General features: G+C 37.6%; 1 protein-coding gene across 1 annotated transcript in view; it reads right to left on the reverse strand.

The window, feature by feature from the left end:
• Positions 1-3716: 3716 nt before the first annotated feature.
• The window catches only part of LOC137277529 (zinc finger protein Xfin-like), a 45512-nt gene continuing 28083 nt past the window's right edge, over positions 3717-21145 (reverse strand). Inside the window, exons 2-3 of the mRNA XM_067809302.1 lie at positions 7280-8732; positions 3717-4774 (exon numbers count right to left, since the gene is read on the reverse strand). Coding sequence (XP_067665403.1) covers positions 7300-8730 — 1431 coding nt within the window. The 5' untranslated portion in view covers positions 8731-8732 and the 3' untranslated portion in view covers positions 3717-4774; positions 7280-7299. The remainder of the gene's footprint in view (positions 4775-7279; positions 8733-21145) is intronic.

The raw sequence follows: 21145 nt of genomic DNA on the forward strand, positions 1-21145 counted from the left end.
TTGAAAAAACAACAGGGAAAGTGGCACCATACTGAACAGAAATGAGCACGATTTCAGATGGATTGATTTTTTAACAAACTGTCTAAATTATATACCTAAACACACTTACACAGGTAAGTGAGAATTATCTTCATTTTCCTTTATGAAAACTACAATCTATTCTAAATTATTACCATGGAGATCAGTTAAACTGAAATACAAACCATCAGCATATATTCACAAGCATTTCTCTTCAACACTAAAAGCACATATGCTCTAGAAGAGATGCAAAATACTAGATTCATCTACAGTCATAAACAAAGGAAAGAAAATACCTGAAATTCATTTGAAATTTTCTGAGGTAGGTCAAGTTTCTTTCGTCCATGTAGGAGAAAGGTCAAGATATGTACAAACACCTTACTCGATATATCCACAGAAAGATAGAACACAGGGTTACACTGAGATCAGACAGTGCTACCACTTTCCACTCGGGGATAGTCCCAACTTAAAATATTGAAATATCTGTCTACTATGCCTGTTATGAATTGGACACACCTACAAATAACATCAAACATGGACAGGACAGTGCTACGTTTCATGAAATTCAAAGAAATGAAACACTTCTCATGGTAATTTGGTGAAGAAATTGAGGTAGTTAAGAACACACTTCAAATAAATTGACAGATAAACTTACTCTATTGTATAGTAAAGAATTTGAATAAAGATTGTTTCTATAACATGACACCAATGCTTTAAATGTTAACAATAAACATCAACATCAATTTAATGGTAATTCCACACTCTCATTTGAAAACAAACCTTAATATCAGTGTTTCTACTCTATAACAAACCTTGAGTCAGAAAATTAGAATCGTTATACTCATTACAATTAAAAAAGAAGTTGAAAAATTTACAAAATTTAAACATTTCATTTTTAGCACAAACTTTTGATTAAATAGCATTTGAAGACTAAACCGCATAGTATTCCTGAATTTCAACATACACTACAGGTCCTATCACTGAAGACAACCATATTACTTAATGTAATTATGAAATCATTATAATTAATGTTGCTGAAAATATGACACAAAATACTCTCATAAAGCTATGTTGTGATTCTCCCTGAATTGTTGGCAGCCCTGCACCGTTAAAGGAATTTAGTTTCATGATCCTGAGCTCAATGATGAATGGTATATTCCTGAGGACTTCACAAATAAGAAAAAAAGAAAACATTTTAAAAATAAGTTATATTAATATATTACCTATAAATTTGAGGTATGACAGTCCGGGTAACAATCAAACACACTTATCCTGCCTAAGGTAATGAAGCTCACCTCAAAATTCATTATCAACATGAAAACTTCAACCAGGTAATTTACATGTAACTTGAAATGTGTTAAAGTTTTGATACTGCGATAAGTGTTTCCATTAAAATATCTAATTAAATGGAAATTCCATTAAAATAAATTAAATTTTTCCAATTAATTTCTTCCAATTAAAGTTGAAAAGAATTGAAAAGTTAATATGTTCCATTACATATGATATTAAACAACAAACAGACCTTTTAAGTTTAGGTGACAGGAGATGGACTATTCGTGGTTTATGCCAGATCTAAGACAAGACAAGCCAATGTATTTATCACAAAATTATATTTGTATGTTCAAAAGATCATCAGACATTAGTTTCAGTTTTTCCATACCTACAACATTCTGATATTTTCCTTTAACCTAACCTGTATATGAAGTTGAAAGCACTTTTCACGTAAGATGGGATAAAGTATTGGTACATTGGAAGTCAATGAATAGGAATAGTGCATTGTGGGTAATGACGAGAGACGCCGGCACACGCTCACTCGATCACATCAGGTGAGCCAAGTTTTCTTGACAACAAAACAGTCTTACACTGGATGCTATAATTCCTGATGTTAAACAGCAACTTATTTCACACAGATATTCCACAATCATAATTTTGATTACATCCTCTTAAAGATTGAACGCATTAAATATGTCTTTGCTTAATAATTCCACATGGTGTATGAACTGAATCAGACAGTCTCTTGCTGTGTCCAAAATGTGAGATTTAGTTCTCTAACACTACCAACAAGGTCATACAATTTGTACTTGTTACTTAATCAAATTTATCGTCCATTGTTTTGAAATATAAATTAAAGAATAACATGAACATGTTAGCTTAATCAAGAAAACAACAGTTACAAATCATCCTTGCTATTGACAGCAAATGAAAGTCAGCACTTACAGTCTCTTTGGCTCAAAAGTGGGCCCATAATTTGCAATCTAACTCGGAAACTAACGAACATATAATACTCAGCGAAACGCTGATCACAATCAAGACATCACACCAACTCTGTGAGTTTTTTTTTCAAAATCCATGTCCTGAAAATAACAAAATTCTTTCACAAATTATCATTAAAATACTGTCAGTTCACTGTTATGAGGGAGGAAGGTTAGTCAGATGTTTGAGAAGCACAAGTCCCGAAAACGTTATTGATTCTTTAACCCATGCTGTTCCATCTATATTCTTTCTTGAACACCTGGCTGTCCCTTTCTTTGCACTCCACCATTGTAACAAACAGTAAACTGTCAATATTTTTATGATAGTTCCTTTAAATATTTTATTCTTTTTAGGACAAACTATGCAAAAACCTCACAGAATTGGTCTCATGTTTTGGTAATGGTCAGCTTTTCATGAAATATTATACCTTTATTAGATTTCAAGTAAAGGTTGTAATTGATCAGTCCTCTTTTGAGACAGACTGCAGATTGTTCTGTGAATTTTGTCACCTTTACAGTTCAAAAGTTGAAAAATTTGTAAAACAATTTAAGAAACTGTCTGGCCTTTTATCATTTGGGGGTCACATTCCTGTTGCTAGTTTTCCTGCCTTTAATGATGACAAATCCAGGCATGCATCAGTCTGGAATTAACATAGATGACAAATCCAGATATTATTGTTTAGCAAGTATGCAAGAGATCTTGTGTGTGTTTAGTATTACTTACAGGTGATAAGTAGTTTGTAGATCCAGTTGTTCTTCATTCACACAATGACAAAGGTCACCTGAATCTCACTGACAGTATGTTATGCTTGCTTTGAAACTCCCTGAAGTGCAGTGCTTGAACACAATCCCTGTTCAGAATGTATATTTGTATGAGATTATGAAAAGGATCATGAGCTTCAGGATTTAATGGAACGGTAAGGTATTATCAACAACTGAGAACATTTCAATCAAAGGAAAGACAGTATTTCACAAAACTGTTTTCTAGGATGGTTTGTTTGAAATACCAGTAAAATGGTTTAAGAACTAAAATGGCTTTTATTTTTCATAATAGCAAGTAGCAAGGTTTTTATAGATTTTTAATAAAGAACACAAAATGTTGACTTCATCAACAAACAGTTTAAAATGTAAATATATATATTCCTATGTAAATTTAAAATTAAACCATTACTATTTAATTATTCAACCATCCAAAAATAACATTTGTTTCCATACTGTTTCAACTCAACAGAGAATCAATGATTATTGTGAATATATTCATAGACTGTAACCACATACTTATGTTGCCCCTGACATGACTTTATACTGACAATCAGAAACATAGCTCAATTAAAGTGGAAATTGTCAACCATGAATTTCAAAACAGAATTCTTTTTGAATGTTATGAACGAACAACCATACCATATACTAATGTAATTCTTAAACAGAAACACAATAATAATGAATAATGGTGATAAAATCAAACTTTTCCTTAGTTCATATAAAATATTCAATTTGTTGAAAAACAAGATGCAATAAACAAAAGAAAATATGTGGTGTTAATACCATTAACAAACTAAAACAGCTGACTTTTGAAAGCTTTGTACAGGGGTAGAACACTGTTGACAGTGAAATCATCCACTGAAGAATGAGCATATCAACTCCTGATAGTTATGAGTACCCGTACTTCATTCATGATTAAACTTTTTAAATAACAAAATTCCTAAAACATCTTTGAGGTAGCTTCAAATGCAGGAAAATCGTTACACTGAGGTACTCACTGTTCATGACAAGGTCAAGGAAATATCGTGAAAATCTTAGTAATGTACGTCCCCGGCTAAAAAGCAGAGAATGTAATACAAAACACAAAACAAAATGGATTCATTCTTAAAACAAGAAACTGACAAGACACAATAAAATGGGGAACACTATAACTTCCCTCATTTACGAATCTCAACCCAAAAGGTCAGTGTCAAGTATCCTTTCACCGGTAGTTGCTAGCACAACTAACTTTAAAGACAACCATCTGAGATATTTTTTACTTCTCCGCAAACAAGACACCGGAACCACAAAATTCATGAAATCTCACTCCATAATGTAAACAAATTTCTAATGGCACACCAAAACATGTACAAAAGGGACACCTCTCCCATGTTTTATCACTGTAGTCTTGCAACCAAACACCTATGTTTTGCATTTTCGGTTACATCTCCTTAAAAATACAAGTTCAATCAATACATGATTGTCTCCCTTGAACAAGGAACTCTTCAGTTAATAGAATTCATAGTAATTAGACATGGCAAGTTATTGTTACTATGACTAGCATAACAAAACGGACAGAAAGAATAACATCTAATATGACAGTTCGGAGAAAATTTTGTATAATAAATGCACCATATATTCCTATCCATCATGCAAACACAATTATGCCTGTCATTTGTCACTAGTCGTGCCATGTGAGTTCGCTCCCTTGCACACTCAACGTAAGACCTTCCTGCTTTTACGTCCCATCTTGCACGGCCAGCCTGTAAAAAGAAAGAAAATAACACAATCAATGGTAATTCAGAGAGAGAGAAGATATTCCAGTAATATCACATGGGAGACCAGGAGTAGGTGTCACACATTGTACCCAGGTGGAAATTCAAACCCAGGTCTTCAACATAATGACTACCCCACCTAACAGACAAATGAGAGAGACTGAATGCAAACGTATACAAGTACTAGGACATGCAATATCCAGCAGAGTCAAACGATCACTATTTTCCGAAAAGTCTTTATCAGGATTCCAAATAATGTTGTTTCAACATAACTGTTACCTATTTTATTCTGCTAGCAGGATTAATACCTGACGACTGAAAGACCTCAGAATGTACAAGTTTATCTGAAGGAATGTATAAGCAGAGTTTACTTTAAGCTTTTAATGATAAGTTTGTATCCAAGTATGTTAATGGTGATAATTACGATGAATATTTAATCATCGTTTGTCATCACAGAGATATTAAGGGACAGAATGAGTAGTGACATTTAACAGCAGATACCATCAGAGGCAAATGGCCAATGTTGAACTTGTACATGAACTGTGTAGGAGTACCTTGTTTACTAAAAATAACTGGATAAGTATATGGGCTAACTTAACTTATATTATCATCACTAACAGTTCATTTTGAGTGATCTCCCTTGGAAAATATGTCTGACTAATTTTGCTTCAGCCTCATATTACAACAGTCTGACAGGTTGAATGACTACAAATCAGATAAGAACTGCAAAAATTTAAAGCAGATCACTGAATAACTTTGGACAGAGAGACAGACATGCTGACTTGGGATGTGACTAAAATTAGAGCTATAAAACAAGCATTTTCACAGAAAAAATGAGTGACTGAGTGAGTGAGTATGGTTTTATGCCGCTTTTAGCAATATTCCAGCAATATCATGGCGAGGAACACCAGACTTGGGCTTTAGACATAGTGCCCATTTGGGGAATCGAACTTGGGTCTTCAGCATGGCAAGTGAACGCTTTAACCACTAGGCTACCCCACTGCCCCTTTCACAGTAAGAACTATACTCGGAAGGATGCAGGTTGTATAATGTGTCTGGACATAATTCGACACATAAGAGGAGATGGAAAAAATCCCTCACACATTATACTCAACATTCACTACAAGTGTCAGTCTCTCTCTCCATCCTTCACACAGAAAAAACACAGAACTACTTCCATAAAGAAACTGAAATAAAACCTTGAAGGTCATTTATTGATTTCCTTGAAGTTACAGCAGTTATTTCTGAAGTGGTGATAGTTTTGTAACTAGTTATTTCAAGAAATGTAGTGTTTGTTCCAATATTTTTTCATGTCTCAATAGTGAAAGGCTTGATTTTACTAATGCAACATAACTGAATTCCTGGAAGGAAAGTCAGTCACTCCAAATGACTCAAATCACATAGTAACTACATGCAATGGAGGTTCAACGATAACACAGCAAAGCAAAGTTCTCTACTCCTCTTTCATGAATCACCATTAAAGCAGCCTGACATGACACAAGAGCCACTCAAAATCAAATCAGTTTGAAATTATTGTCCTTCTCATGAAATGTAATATGTTTCAATTCCCCAGTCTGTACCTTTTGACTTATCCTACTGGTTCATTCCACATTAAACAGTCATAATTCTCTTAATTTCCTCCAGCAAGGAGACAAACTACCTCCTTATTTTCTTGATGTCATGTAATTCAAAACGTCATCCTGCAAGGAGGGTTAATGACTTTATCCTTTTCCTTTATACCTGCCAATCTTACAAGAAATTAATTGATATAACTGGCAGTTAATTTACAAATGTTAGCTTCTTCAAGCTGAAATGAACAACATTCACCATTCCTATTGTTCTGTCCAATGTCTTGAGTCACAGTTCATTTACTGGTTTAATTTACACTGCACTGCAAGTAAGAACATCTGAGAGCGAGTGAGTGAGTGAGTGAGCGAGCGAGCGAGTGAGCGTGTTTGAAAGGAAAAGATTATACTCATTTGATGTGAAACAATAATCACACGTATGGCGCTGAGAAAGAAAGATGACCAAGGTAAATTTTGTATTATTACCTCTATCATAGGAGACCCGTGAAGATTCAGGGTAGATTAGGTCTATTCTTGCAAGAAAAGGCAACTATGCTTGTCAAAAGAGACAAATAACAGGATCAGGTAGTCAGGCTCACTGACTTGCTTGACACGTCATCAGTTCCCAAATGCACAGATCATGCTGACACTGTTGATCACTGGATTGTCTGGTCCAGACTTGATAACTAACTGACTGCCACCATATATTAAAAACATTGCTGAGTTCGGCATAAAACTAACCTCACCCACTATGATAGGATTCTCTAATGTCTTGGGGATTGCAACTTTGCAGAGAAACTATGACAGAAAAAGCAGCAAAAGGCAACATTCACATGCTACAGAGATCAGTCATTGACATAGACCCAAAAGCATACAAAGGAATGAATAAATTAGATGAAAAGAACACTCCAAAATACTTAGAACTTACCACTTGTTGCAGAGGGCTTCTCATGAATTGAGGTAACTCTCCTTGAAGGGCTGATAGTTTGGGATGGTGTTTGGGTACTTGACATGCCACACAATGTGGAACATGAACTCAATCCGGTCCTGGCAACGCTTCTGGCAGGACGGGCAACAGAAGGGATGCTCTTCGTACGGGGAGTGTAGACTCTGATGCAGATGGTACATCGTGAAGTCATAGAAGAATATGTTGCAGTGCTCACAGTGGTGGATCCCTGAGTCGGCCATCGGGCTTGCTGAGGTAGTTGTCACATCCCGCTTCCCGTCACACTCTGACTCCACGCTGGGAGTCTTCGGTGGTGGCATGTGTTCTCCATTACTGGCCTTCAACTCTGCATCATCAAGGTCCGATTCGTGGTTCTCGCTGCTGTTCTTGCTCCCCATGCTGAGGTCCATTACCTTGTCACAGGAAGACGTCTTGTCTTCTTGCTGTGAAGGACTGCTCTCTGAGGTTGTGATGTGACCATGGGCCTGAGGTAGATTGTGTTGGTTAGTCACATAGCCATGAGGTGACAAGTTGCCGTTTCCATAGTGGTACGGAGAATAACCATTTTCACTTGCTCTGCGAGCTTGCAGAACTGAGGGAGAATAGCAATTCTTACTGTACTCCTCTTTCCCATATGTCATTGGTGGTGCAGATGAAGCCATCAGAAGGGGAGGCGACTGTATCATACCTGCAGAACCAGCAGACAGAGGTGTGTAGCTGGATGGTAGTGGGCTTTGAAGGCTGTCCGAGGTGTGTGGGGAGGTTGTGGACAGGGAGCGTTTTTCCAGGCCATTCCGTGTTTCAGGATCCGTCTCGCTTGGAGTCGAGGGAGGTGTCACTTGCTCCAACTTGATTGGGCTCACAGAGGTAGATTCCTTGGGGTTGTGATTAGGGACTGAGGTAGACATTGTTTCATGCGGTTTGTGTACCATCACTTGCTGATGAGGGTGAGGATGGAAGGAGTTCACATGAGATGCAGCAGCTGCATTCTGCATGAAGCTCTCATATGTCAGTGCTTGCTGTAAAAGTGCCCTCTGTTGCAGAGCGAAAGCTTGGTAGGCAGCAAGGTTAACATGACTGTTAGGTCTGCCAGCGCTTTTATACCCGTAAAGCTTGCCACGCATGTGGACATTGCGCTCATGGCGACGCAGATCATTTGACTGTGTGAAGCAACGATGGCAGATTTTGCACTTGTATGGCCGTTCACCCGTATGAACACGTTCATGCACCTTGAGATTGGAGGACCACAGAAAGGACTTGCCGCATGTTGAACACACATAGGGTCTGTCAGCTCGGTGAAGCTGTTCGTGTTTCCTCAAGGTGGCGATCTCTCGGAAAGAACGCTGACAGACATCACAACGATGTGGTCTTGGGCCAGAACTAGGAGGTAGTTTAATAGGAGAGAAGCCATTCCTTTCAGTGGTCTCTTCCATGGCTGCAAAGAGAAAAAACATAACCTTCAGTCTAGGTGACATAAACAACCTACAACACAACATTCACCATGGCTGTAACATGTTATATCAGGCATTACACTTTATCAGTAAAGTACAGACTCTAGTACTTTTGTTGGGTTGTTGGGTTTAGTCCCACCCAGGATATCAAACCACACATGAGACAGGCACCTAGTCACCAAAACACAAAGTCAGCCATCTAACCTACTTGGCTACTTCTCTTTCCAGCCCCTCGGCATCCATGGCACTAGCAACAGCTATACCAACAGCATATCCTGACACAAGTGGAAACATCATATTGAACATAGTCACCCCACTGCTCATTTGAAGATTTCACATTCAACCCACAATGTTAAGTAAGTGAGTTAATTTGGTTTACTTTGCTTTCAGCAATATTCCAGCAATATCATGGTGGGGGACACCAGAAATGGGCTTCACACATAGTTCCCATGTGGGGAATCAAACCCAGGTCTTCAGCATGACAAGTAATTGCTATAACCACTACACTACCCAACCTCCCCCACAAATGAGAGAGAGGAAGAGAGGAAAGGCTGTAGCCACTAGGCTATGCACCGTCCCCTACAATATTGAAGATATGGTAGACTGGAATGCCAAATGTGCACTGACAAACCCTCAAAGTACTGCATTTGACCTTATTAGTTGAATTGCCATCATGCCCTCCATTGTTAAAGCTTTTTATCTCTTGCAGGTTCATACATGTGCTTCAAGCATCATAGAACTTACAGACCAAGAAAAAAACACTATGTGTTGTCATCCATTTCTTTTTTCTTCTCTGCATAAATGCGGCCTACACTCAAGAGCTCATTCATGCACTGAGCCCAACAAATTACTGCAAACTGCTGGCTTTACAAATCGGATCTGACACATGCATTCACTGAAATGCTTGATGGCTCAATTTATATATCCTCTTCTGTTTGCAAGCCAACTTCGATGTTGTACATACACTTAAGAGCTCACCCTATTTTGGCAGTGATTAATCAAACTGCCATCACAATGATGCTCTGAGCCACAATGAAGATGTGAGGTTGCGTCTTCTGCAAAGGAGTGCACTAAAGCAGGATAAAGGGTATTTCTGACATGACTCTGCTTCATTTAAGAAATTTATAAAACATTAAGGAACTGAAACGTATCAGATATGTTTATATGAATGGGAACATGACTGGGTTTTTTTTCAACATGTGCATATTTAGGGCCATGAAAATTAAAGGTGTATTCTGCTAAAATGTTGAAACTGGCAGAGTTTCAGGATTAACTGATATTTGTACATGAAGACATATTTGATCTAAGCTGATTTTCTTAGCCATTCTTACATATTTGAATATACCAGAAATCAAAACCTTTCAAGTCCAAGCAAAAAGATCGTTTGATGTCATCCATTGTTAGAAAGCAAAAAACTGTTTAACTCACCTATCTCTTCACATGTTTATGTATAATGCAGTATGAATTGTTAGAATATATCGTAGCAAGGTTCAAGGTTCACTACATCAATACCCCCACAAAAAGTACCAAAATGGCAGGGAAAATCTATTTTCATATTGTCCAAATAAGCATTCTCAAGCCATTGTCAAATAGAGCAGGTAAAACATTTCACAGTCCTGTAGAACAGGAAGTTATCCTTCATATTCCCCATCAGACAGGCAGACATACAGATTTATCCAATAAAATGGCAATATTCCCCATCACTGATGATATACTTCCATATGTTACATGGGTGTTATGGTTAAAGTGTTCTCTCATTACGATGAAGGACATGGTTTGATTCCTGAGGTGTACAATATGGAAAGCCTATTCTGGCATTTCCACCATGATACTGGAACATCTCTATGAAGCCTGACTACTAACATTCATTCACTTTATAATACAATCAGTTTCAACGAACTCAAATCAAGGGCATACAAAAAACAATTGTCTGCAACAGCTGTTCTCACAGGTGTCTGTACATTCAACAGCAGCCGTTGCCCTAATGAACATTGACAGCAAACTGCCTCATCCCTGTCTTTACAGTTGTATTTTCCTCTCACAATTACAGCAATACAAATTATTTATACACCCTAATCTAATTACATCAAACATCAGCTGAACAGAAAGGACATCAAATTCCCTCCATTACATGTTAAGCATGGCCCTTCGCTAGTACACTTTATATTTTAGACCTATTTCATCAATATTTAAGACAATTGCTTTGTGCTTGTGACCAGCTAGTGTGATCAACCACAGCAAATGTTGCTGAAGGTCAATACTACATATATGAAAACCTCTGTGGAAACCAACCACATCTTTTCTGTTAAAGCGTTTCCCATCCACTGTTTGGTGAAAATCCACTAATAGCATTTTCCCGAAAAACATAAAGTTTTAAAAGTGTTTGTAAACCAACATAATTGTCTTAGAATGGACGACTTGCATTCAAGTTGAAATGGAGTCCATGAATACTAGCTGTTAGGGGATCAATATGAATGTGGAGTTTGTAAAGTATTTAGTGTTTTACATTCTTAGGGTATGCATAATGCATTTAGGCCATGTTTTAACAATTACACCGCATCTATGATAGAACATGCAAAAGTACATATACAGGATCAATGCAATTATGAAGCCAGTTTCCTTGGCTATTGACTACCAGTTGTATCAACTCAGTTTTTTTTTTGCATGTTTGGTATGAATCTCGGATTCTGTACCAAGTATCCTTGGCAGGCATGTTGTGTTGTCCTTTTAAAGAATGGGATTTCTTACACGTTCATACAGTTCCCAATCTTTACATGGAAATAATGAACAAATATGAACTAGTGTCTCTTTCTCTCTCCGGATGTTCATCATAAACTATTACTGCACTTCAACCAAACTACACGTAAGACACTAGCATGAGATGGGGCATCTTTAAATCCAATTTGGGAAGTCTTTACTGACTTGAGCTCCCCACTTGGGGCTGAATATCCATGCTTGACACTTCTTGACAGACTCATGTTAGTATAAGTTCCATTCAACAACAGCCTTGATCAGTTCGTAAGATCACATGTCTAATGATCAGAGCTACACCTAAGTGACTTTTACTGGGATGTGAGGACACATGGTCATCCCTTCCACAGTTGGTCCTGACCACGACAACATATTTGACATAATGAAACATTAACTATCCTGTTTCCTAATACAGAAAACACATAACATGCAAATAAAACTATTGGTCCATCCTGTGTTTTGTCACAAGTCAACCATGCATACTGTAGATATATACTGAAGCAATGTTCATACCTTTTATATTCCTTACAGCTACCTTTTTTTCACATCTGCTTACCATATGAACACAAAAAAACATGTTGGAACATTTCTGAATTTAAAGCTACACCTCCCTTTTTCATTTTCTTTGCTTATTTACAAACATCAAAATAACGTTGAAAACATCTGCAGCTTAGGGTCACTGGAAGCCAGCCAATCTCACAATTTGAAACTAATACTTCTTCTTCTCGAAGAGAAACAAGGTTTACTCACAAGGAGCAAGCTAAACATTTTTCTATCATGGCTCTGCTGGTGTTAGCCCACACATTGGTGTATCCTATAAATCAAACAGACTATCTACCAAACAACTGCTCCCAGCCCTCACCAATAACCCCAGACAAGGAAAAGTGAGTGGAGGCAAAATGACCTTGAGATAGGTCATGACCTGAGCTGACCCGACACTGCCTGACCTGTCTGGCCATACCAGGACTGGCCAACAGGGTATCATTATAAATAGTCTGGAGAGTAGACAATACTGCCAGGCCAACATCGGAAGGCATGTAGCTGATGGCATGGATAGGCCGGGAGGTCATGCCCACTGGGTTCAGCTGTAAGCATAATGCTACCACTAAGCTGTATGGACCATACATGTAGGCCAGTGGTGCATGGGGGTCCCTATCAATTATTCACTGTCCAGCTGTCTCTCTAGGGTGAATATTGTCCTCGCTCTGATGAACACAGCTTGATATACAATCTACTGAATGAGGTCAAGTATATAATGAGTCAGGCAGGGAAAGTATTCCTGCCTTCAGCATGTGCTGGAAAGCGGTCAGGAAATAAAGAAGCGTGGCAGGGCAGGTGTGGGGAGGCAGTGTCCAGGACAGAGTATCACGCCTGGAAACAAAAGCTGGTCACTGTGGTCTTCCTTGTGCTGCCACATCTTTGTCTATTGAGGACTAGGGTTACCTAGCCCTAGGGAGACGCTGAGGTTTATAGCAGTTTTTTTTTACACTTACAGCGCCCTCCGTTTCTTTGTTGGGCAATGATATTATTGACACCGTTGTAGCAAGGGTTGTTCCCAGATCAAAATGTCACAAAGCCTCACTTACAAACATGGTGGTGTTTTTACTAGGTCAAGTCAACATCGCATCCCAACTAATCTATCACATGGTGAAAACAAAGGTCCCCTGGTCCTGGTGTCACATTAAACAGGGCTGCTTCTGATTTAACCCCTTCCCCTGCAAACCATTTAGCATGAAAGAAATAAAGAAGATGTTATCCATATATTTGTCTTGTATAATATAGCATTTATGCAAGGTGCTTTTCCGGAGTTTTAAGAATATTTGTGGAAATGTACATTGTTCACTTACTTAAAAACAAAAAGACGTATCATCAAAATTCTTTTTTTTCTCAAAGAAAAGATATTTTTTTGCCCCTTAGGCCCTGTTAACTTACGCCAGTTATTTCTTCAGGGTTTCTACATTCACAGGAATAAAACAAGATATTTACTCCCTAGTGAACTAGCATACTTAGCAAACCAATGCCTATGGCCTTATTAGTTTCAGCACATGTCTCTTTGAACTGGATTCTCCCATTAAAATATAATTTTCAATTAATAGATGCAGAGATATTTTCTCTGTCACACTGCTAATTCATCAACAGCAAGTCTCCATAGTTCAGGAAACATAACAGTGCCTCAAAATGGATTATTTTCTGAATCTGATGACACAGGTATTGTGTAAGGACAGCTCTCACCATGACAGAGTGCATTGATATTACATAAGGCTGACATCCAGAGTCCCATGCAGTGGAAACATGCATGACATAATGATATTAAAGTAAAACAAGAAAACCTTTCTTACGGACTTAGTTCTTGTTTCAAGAGAAGTCAGATGGATAGCTCTTGCTATTCTCATGAAATAAGGTTTTTTTAAATGTGAATTATAAACTGTCAAGCAACTGTAATGCAATTTCCATCAGACTGTTACGTATGATGCTAGTACAGATAAAACAGACATTCACAGCACTAGTGCCAGATGACCGCCTCAGTCAACCACCCAAATTGATTTTACGGGTCACACAATAGTGTGGTGAAAGCCACAAGCATGAACCACTGAAAATCAGTGACGACATCAGCTGATCACGAGGGTCCATACAGCTGCCTCACCATCTCCACACAACACTAACACACGTCCTTGTATACTGCCAAATGCTTAACTTCGGCACAAGTCATTCTAATCAGAATCTGTATTTCCATGGGTATATATATTATTCAGTTAAATTGAAAATTTAACATCACATGTAGAAACAAAAACAAGATTTACTTTGTTTCACACCTTCATAAGTTCATAAACAGCTCAAGTTCCTTCAGAAAGTTCAACAAAAAAAACCTGTAACAACCCATATGACAAAACCTAACCCAAAAATATTGAAGAGGACAACCTGAAAATGGTTTCGAACATGTCTCACAATAACAACCCCTACACCATAATCTTGATATAATGTCAGAAAACACTGGTGTTATACTTGAAATGTGCCGTTGAATGTCTACTCTTCCTTCATGACAGTACCACATCAGAGGCTCACCACTATACACCACATGATAAATAGTTTTACAGCAGCCATTCTCTCAATATGCCTTTCTGCCCTACACCAAAGAGTACCTGCTATATCCACCTTGAGATATGACACACTGCATGCAAACATCACCTACACGCCACCTGTAACATGGAATAACAGTTGCAGGTTGTATCCCATATCCATTGACCCATGATGTTTCCCTAAGCACTCATTTCACAAATTCCATCCACAAATGTTATACACAAACATTATCTCAAAATCTCACCTTCAACGATTTCAAACTCTCATCAGCATGGTTCACAACCAATCATGCTCAGCTGCAAGGGAGGAATACTACTTACGAACACTGACTGTAATGTGCCCTAATAACCTTCTCGGTCACAGCCACAACATAAAAACCCGAATCTTTCTTTTGTTTGTCAGCATGTAGCAGGCACGTAATAACAATGCATGATTGCTCTTGCATGGGCTGAGATTAAAACATCCATTTTGCACTGTATGGCTGTTCGGCTTTACTGGGGCTGCTTTCAGAATCAGCTGAAAGCTACTGAGGCTGGTTGGACAGATTGAAATGCTTGTACCAAAAAAAGGATCTAGCATGTCACTTGCTGATTGGTTGAGAATGTTACAGCATAGAACATATTATCATTTTGAAGAATAATCACTTATCTCAAAGGAGTGCCTAAAAAACGAACATGATAGATCTGTTGAAAGAGTCTCTGGAGATCACACAACTTCACTCTTCAAACATACCATGTATTTCATAAGAACTAATTTATCAGTGAATTAACCATGAGAACACACTGCATGTGTAATGGAAAGGCTGCAACAAAACAACTTGCTTAAATTTTCATGTCTTTTGAAACCCTGTCCTGAAGATACTATTGACATTTTACTGCTTAAAAAACATGTTTGAGTGTCACCACAATAATTCATTTATACGCCATGTGATTAATCATATCGCTTACAACCATACCTTCCTAAACAGCAGTAATCAATGTTTGCACATCCCGCTGAATTGGCAAACTAGAAACAGAATGACATTTATGGAAGTTATAAGCTGAAATTTATAAGCTGAAATTTGGCATGAGAGTTTTCAAACCCCAAGCTGACAGAAAAACAACTCGGCATCAGAAAAAGAAAAATACATGTCACTTGTCATAACTCCCTTCAAGCACCTAAACCATCAGCAGGAACTGCGAAGCACCTAAACCATCAGCTGGTCTATAGTAATTCCTCTTGGGAATAGTTACATTCCTTAATTCAGCACTGGATGAAAATGGTTTGCAACAACTCATCTGTCATCAAAAATACATGGTGGAATTTGACAGTCCAAGACACTATTTCTATTACCCATTGAAATTATCTAAATACACATTTCACGTTTAGTATTTTTCTTCTTAGTCTATAATTGCAACAGATCATACTGGCCTTTGGGTAAGGCATCGTACAGAGCATGGGTCTATGCATGGAGAAATCACCACTATGATAGTGGTACAAAATGTGCACTTTCATTGCTTCTGTGTGATCACTGGCAAATTTAAATTGTGTAATTTGCTGTGAGGTATTGTCATAGTGTCATGTGAAAGACATGCTGAGGTCTCCAAGATAACCTGAATTTTGAATTCTACTAAGAAAAAACCTCCCCCTAGATCTTTCCTACAGATTACATTTAATGCATCAAAGTATTGATATAACACTCTCATAACAATGGTAGTGCCACCCTCATTAAGAAAAGTTAACTACGGTGCAGTATATTTTCTTTGAGAGGCATTTTACAAGTTGTAAAGATGAAGGAAATTTAAGTTCTATCAATTGTAAACTTACGATGACTTGCTTGATAACGGTGTTAGTACCTACACCAAGATGTCAAATGGCAATAAAGAAATTGAATATAACTTGGTAATCCTTGATAATATATTTCTAACTGACAGAATGCATAATGTGCCTAATTTGTTTTATGTACATGAGCCAAAGTGGGTGGATATGCACAATAAAATTTATCTCAAATGATTTTTTATCTTCATGAAGCTTTAAAAGTAGACATAAAGATATGAGTGATGTGTGCACATTTGACATAAACAACACTAAATGACTATGAACAATTACAAAACTACCATCAGCCACCACATTCAACAGCAATTACACGGTCTGAACCTGTCACACAAATTTACATTTCCAACGAAGATTTTTTTCAATTAAATGTTTGACTCCAGCTTGCCATGCAGAGATGCCAATCAGGTTTTTATCAGTAGCAGAACAGAGTAACAAGTTGGTCTGGCAAGTTTGCCCAGTCACAGCTGTGGGACTTGATGAGTGTTCTGCATAGGAACATCACTCCCTGGGATTAGAAAAATGTTCAATCTTCCCTTCCACAGATGTGCTTGGAAGCAGGGGAAGCCATGCCTCAAGTCGACAACAATCTTTCATTAAATTAAAGAAAGTTTCACACCTTCCACTTTCTTCACTTAGAATAAAACACATTTTTCATCTCTGCTGAACTACAGAGCTCATCAGAGGGTTAAGTCGATCAGAAGAAGTAAATAAAGTACAAAAAAAACGTCCCAAACCATAAAATTTTACTCAAAGCATGGAGAAAGTCTCTAGCTGCAAACAACATACAGTAAGGGTCTTTCAAACTTGTGTATGATATTGATAGTTGTATGGAAACAGTACAAAATCAATAGAGCCCATGGCAGTTTGCTGCATATGCTGTTAAGACCAGTTCCATGTTCTTCCAGTCAGCATGGAGCCATGACACATTATGAATGACTGGTCAATATGTGAGCTCTCAAAGTCCTACTTTCTCGTTGGAATTCGCTTGACAGCACGATACAGAAAGAAACCATTTTCTCTGCTTTACTGGAGATTAAAAACCAATTTTTTTCCTGCTTTTAGCGATCGTTTCATATTACATGCAAAATTAGCCGAGGAGACCTTATGCCACACTGATCATGATATTTAGAGGAAAATACAGTTTAAGCAATTCTGTATATTACATGCACAACTCACAGAAGAGATTTCCTGGACGCTAATTGCAATATTTAGACAAACGACACAGGAAAACTATGATCAGTACTTCTATTGATGCCAGCACAGCCTGAAAATTTCAATGGCATAAACATTTGCCATACTATGAATATCAACAATCATATCAGGAAAAGATATCATGATTGTATCAAGACTGCTTAAAATTTAATCCTATCAACCTCAATAAAGTGAAAAACTTTCTGAATACAAGAAACGATTGTGATGTCAAAAATGGCTAATACTGACTTCAGTTTGTTATATTCAGCATCATCAGTCATAGGTTTGTATGTAACAATACAATCATAACTTGAGCACACATTTACCAGATGTCACAGACTTAAACTGTCATAAAACCAAACTTCAAAACACAGAATTCAAATTAAAATATTAAACAACAATCATTAAACTACAGTTGTGAATCAATGACACTTACAAGTAAGATGATAGTTACCTGTGTGAGACAAATCCCTCATGATGAGATAACACAATCTACTTTGTCAATGGGCCACTGCCACTAACTGTCCTCACAGAACCATTTTACCCTCACATGCCCTGGCTGTTCGACCTCCTTCCTACATTCACCGCGTAACCGAGATATTCCGATTGTTCATGGATCACCACTGTATCACTGGTCACATGACATGTCCAAGCTGTTCAACATGTCGGTGTCCCCGTGCTTTCTGCTTGAGTCAATAAACCTGTAGTCAATGTATTCTTCCTCGCATGACAACGCAACATGCAGCATTATTGATATTTTTTAACGCCGCCTTTCAGTTCAACGACTTCAATGCTGCTGAGTATTTCAACAAATGCTGGGACAGAATTAATCTTTAGGATAGACATTCAATTTGTTGTTCATTCTTAATTAAAGAGGATATGATCTCCTGTCTAATGTCACTCGTTTCAACGTAAATGCTTGGTTGCTGACACGATCAAAGCAGGATATTGATATATATATTCTATGTCCAATACAGATTAAGACATTGTGTATTGAAATTGTTCAATACAGGATATATATTGCCAGTGGGCAATGCATGTTCATGTCAACAAGTTAACAAAGACGGACAGCACACACAATATGTGCTGACCTGCTATGGTAATGCGAGAGCTAAACACAATAAGTCACACGCTGACGTTTCATATTCAACCCATTTAATATGGAAGTACATTTCATTATGTCAATACTTCACCTGGCTATTGATAAACATGGCGGTGGAAGTAGGTCATCATGTATGAAGAATGATCAGGTCAGCCTGGATTGACATGCCTACTGCCTTCATCTACCCACACAACCAGTTGTGTGGAAATGAAAGACAACACCTTAAGTCTGTGCATGTCATTGGACCGTCACTGAGGCATTTTTTCATTAGAGCAGTCCTTTGTTACATCAACGTAATCAAATCAAATATGTATTTGCAAACTTCATTATATTTATGGAACTACTTCATGGACTGGCATTAAAAAAAAAGGAGATGAAGAATGAGAATATTTTTTTATGGGTATACAACTTCTTAGGTCTGTATAGGTAACATTTTGACACAGATTCACCAGAATCTGCTTGCTTGACAATGACATTACAATCTACGTCAAAACGTTGACTTTACATAATTAAGAAGTTTTATTTCCACAAAAAATTGTCCTCATTCTTCAAGAAAATATAGAACAAATTAATGTCTCATCTTTTAAATGAAATGACATGAAATTATTACAGTAAGTACTTTTATAACGAACACCCTAAAGTCCATCTTACAGACATTACATACTGTGTCTTTGGTCTAATACTTGTAGCAAATTAGTTCCTTTGAGTTCAATATCACCGTACTTTATCGAACTAAAATTGGAAATTAATGTTAAGTCAGAAAAAAACTATTTAAAAATACAAACTTACGAAAAATTAAATTCATGCCTTAAGATAATGACCAGAATTAATAGGAATATATACTCAAATATTAAAAACATTCAACTTTAAAACATATACAGGTAACAACTTGAGTGAAATTACTAGTAATGTCCTACCATTTGTGCCCTCTATTCCACATATTCCTGAGAGAACATACAGGCTACACACCTCTGAAGGGCTTGAGTGATGTGTCAACAATAACCTGGCGATCCTCTGCCGCCTCCTCCTCCCCGTCACGTGTACACACTCTACATGACCATCACAGTAGCGTAATACCCATATAAGCGTCACAAAAGCTTAAAAGAATCAAACCACACAAAACCATCTCTCTGTGTGCAACAAAACCCTCTTGTTCACATGTGCTTGGTCAGCTTGCTCATTATCAATCATTAGTTTTCACACGGACGATCAATATTCCATTTTGTAAACAATACCCTTTTCCAAAACTACCGAGAACATTACGCATTATTTGAAATCGATGTGAGTTAGATGTCTGTTGCTTGGTGCGGTACCTAAAAGGCTGAATGATATGCTAGAATGGACAATAAGGCCACAACAGTTGATACTCATTTTCAAGCTCTGTCTTAATATCAGGACCTCCCATTGTCATCACAATTCCAAATGTGCTACAGATATCATTTATTTTCAGTAACAGAGCAAATGGTTTCCTCACAGGACGACAAATCCAGGTCAATACCAGATACTCTCATCTGCAGAACCATATTCAGAAGCAGGTCACACGTACATAATACACACTTTCACGTAGAATCTCTTCTCAATTAATCATTCATGTGTTTTATGTTATTAGTTCTGTGGGAGATGCGGTTGGTTTCACCTAAATTCTGACAGCACCAAGCATGCACCAAGCATGCACAAAGCAGTTGTCATGTGTATCCATGAATGTGCAGGATGTGGAAAGAAGCATAACGATACCTATGTAGCTACAATTCAGTTTGTCTGTCATATTAGCTTAGAGCATACTTCAGGGGAAACAACTGGCATTATTGGATATGAAATTGCGATTCAGAAAACATATACATTTTTTTCTAACCTTAATGTGCGCTATGACATGCATAAGTAATAGTATTCAATACACCTTTCTACATGACTGCTTACCAACATCTGTTCCAGTAGCAAAGGTGATGGACTTTTTAATGAGTTCACGCTGTATTGAGTACATACCTAATGCTTTTCCCCAGGTCACCTGATCACGTGATAATGAATGAGAGCATTGACTGAGCTCACATGTGTTCGCTTTGGTCCATTTGTCATGGATCCTATCATCTCGGCTATTCCACTACATACAACTATGTGTTTCGTCATCTGTGTCCATCATCTGTCCATTCTTACATCTGATGATTTCAGTCAGCTATGTTTTTCCTATTACCAATCTTGCAGTCTAGGCTTTCTCTCCATCATTCAGTAATCAGACCTAAGGTATATCGAGAATTATGATCTTTCGATCGTCCATATCATGACTAGGTACTTTCCATTATGTGTTCATTGATTCCATCTGCGTCAATGTGTCAATACTTCGGCGTCACCCTTTCACCCTGTTATCCATTTTCTACTGGTTCTTATTTTGTAATTTTTCAAGCGTCTCATCCATACATGTCATTCTTGGGAGTGAACCTTGTCAGGTTTTTAGTTATATCTTGA

The sequence above is a fragment of the Haliotis asinina genome, chromosome 3 (genome assembly GCF_037392515.1).
Source record: "Haliotis asinina isolate JCU_RB_2024 chromosome 3, JCU_Hal_asi_v2, whole genome shotgun sequence".
Taxonomy (NCBI): Eukaryota; Metazoa; Mollusca; class Gastropoda; order Lepetellida; family Haliotidae; genus Haliotis; species Haliotis asinina.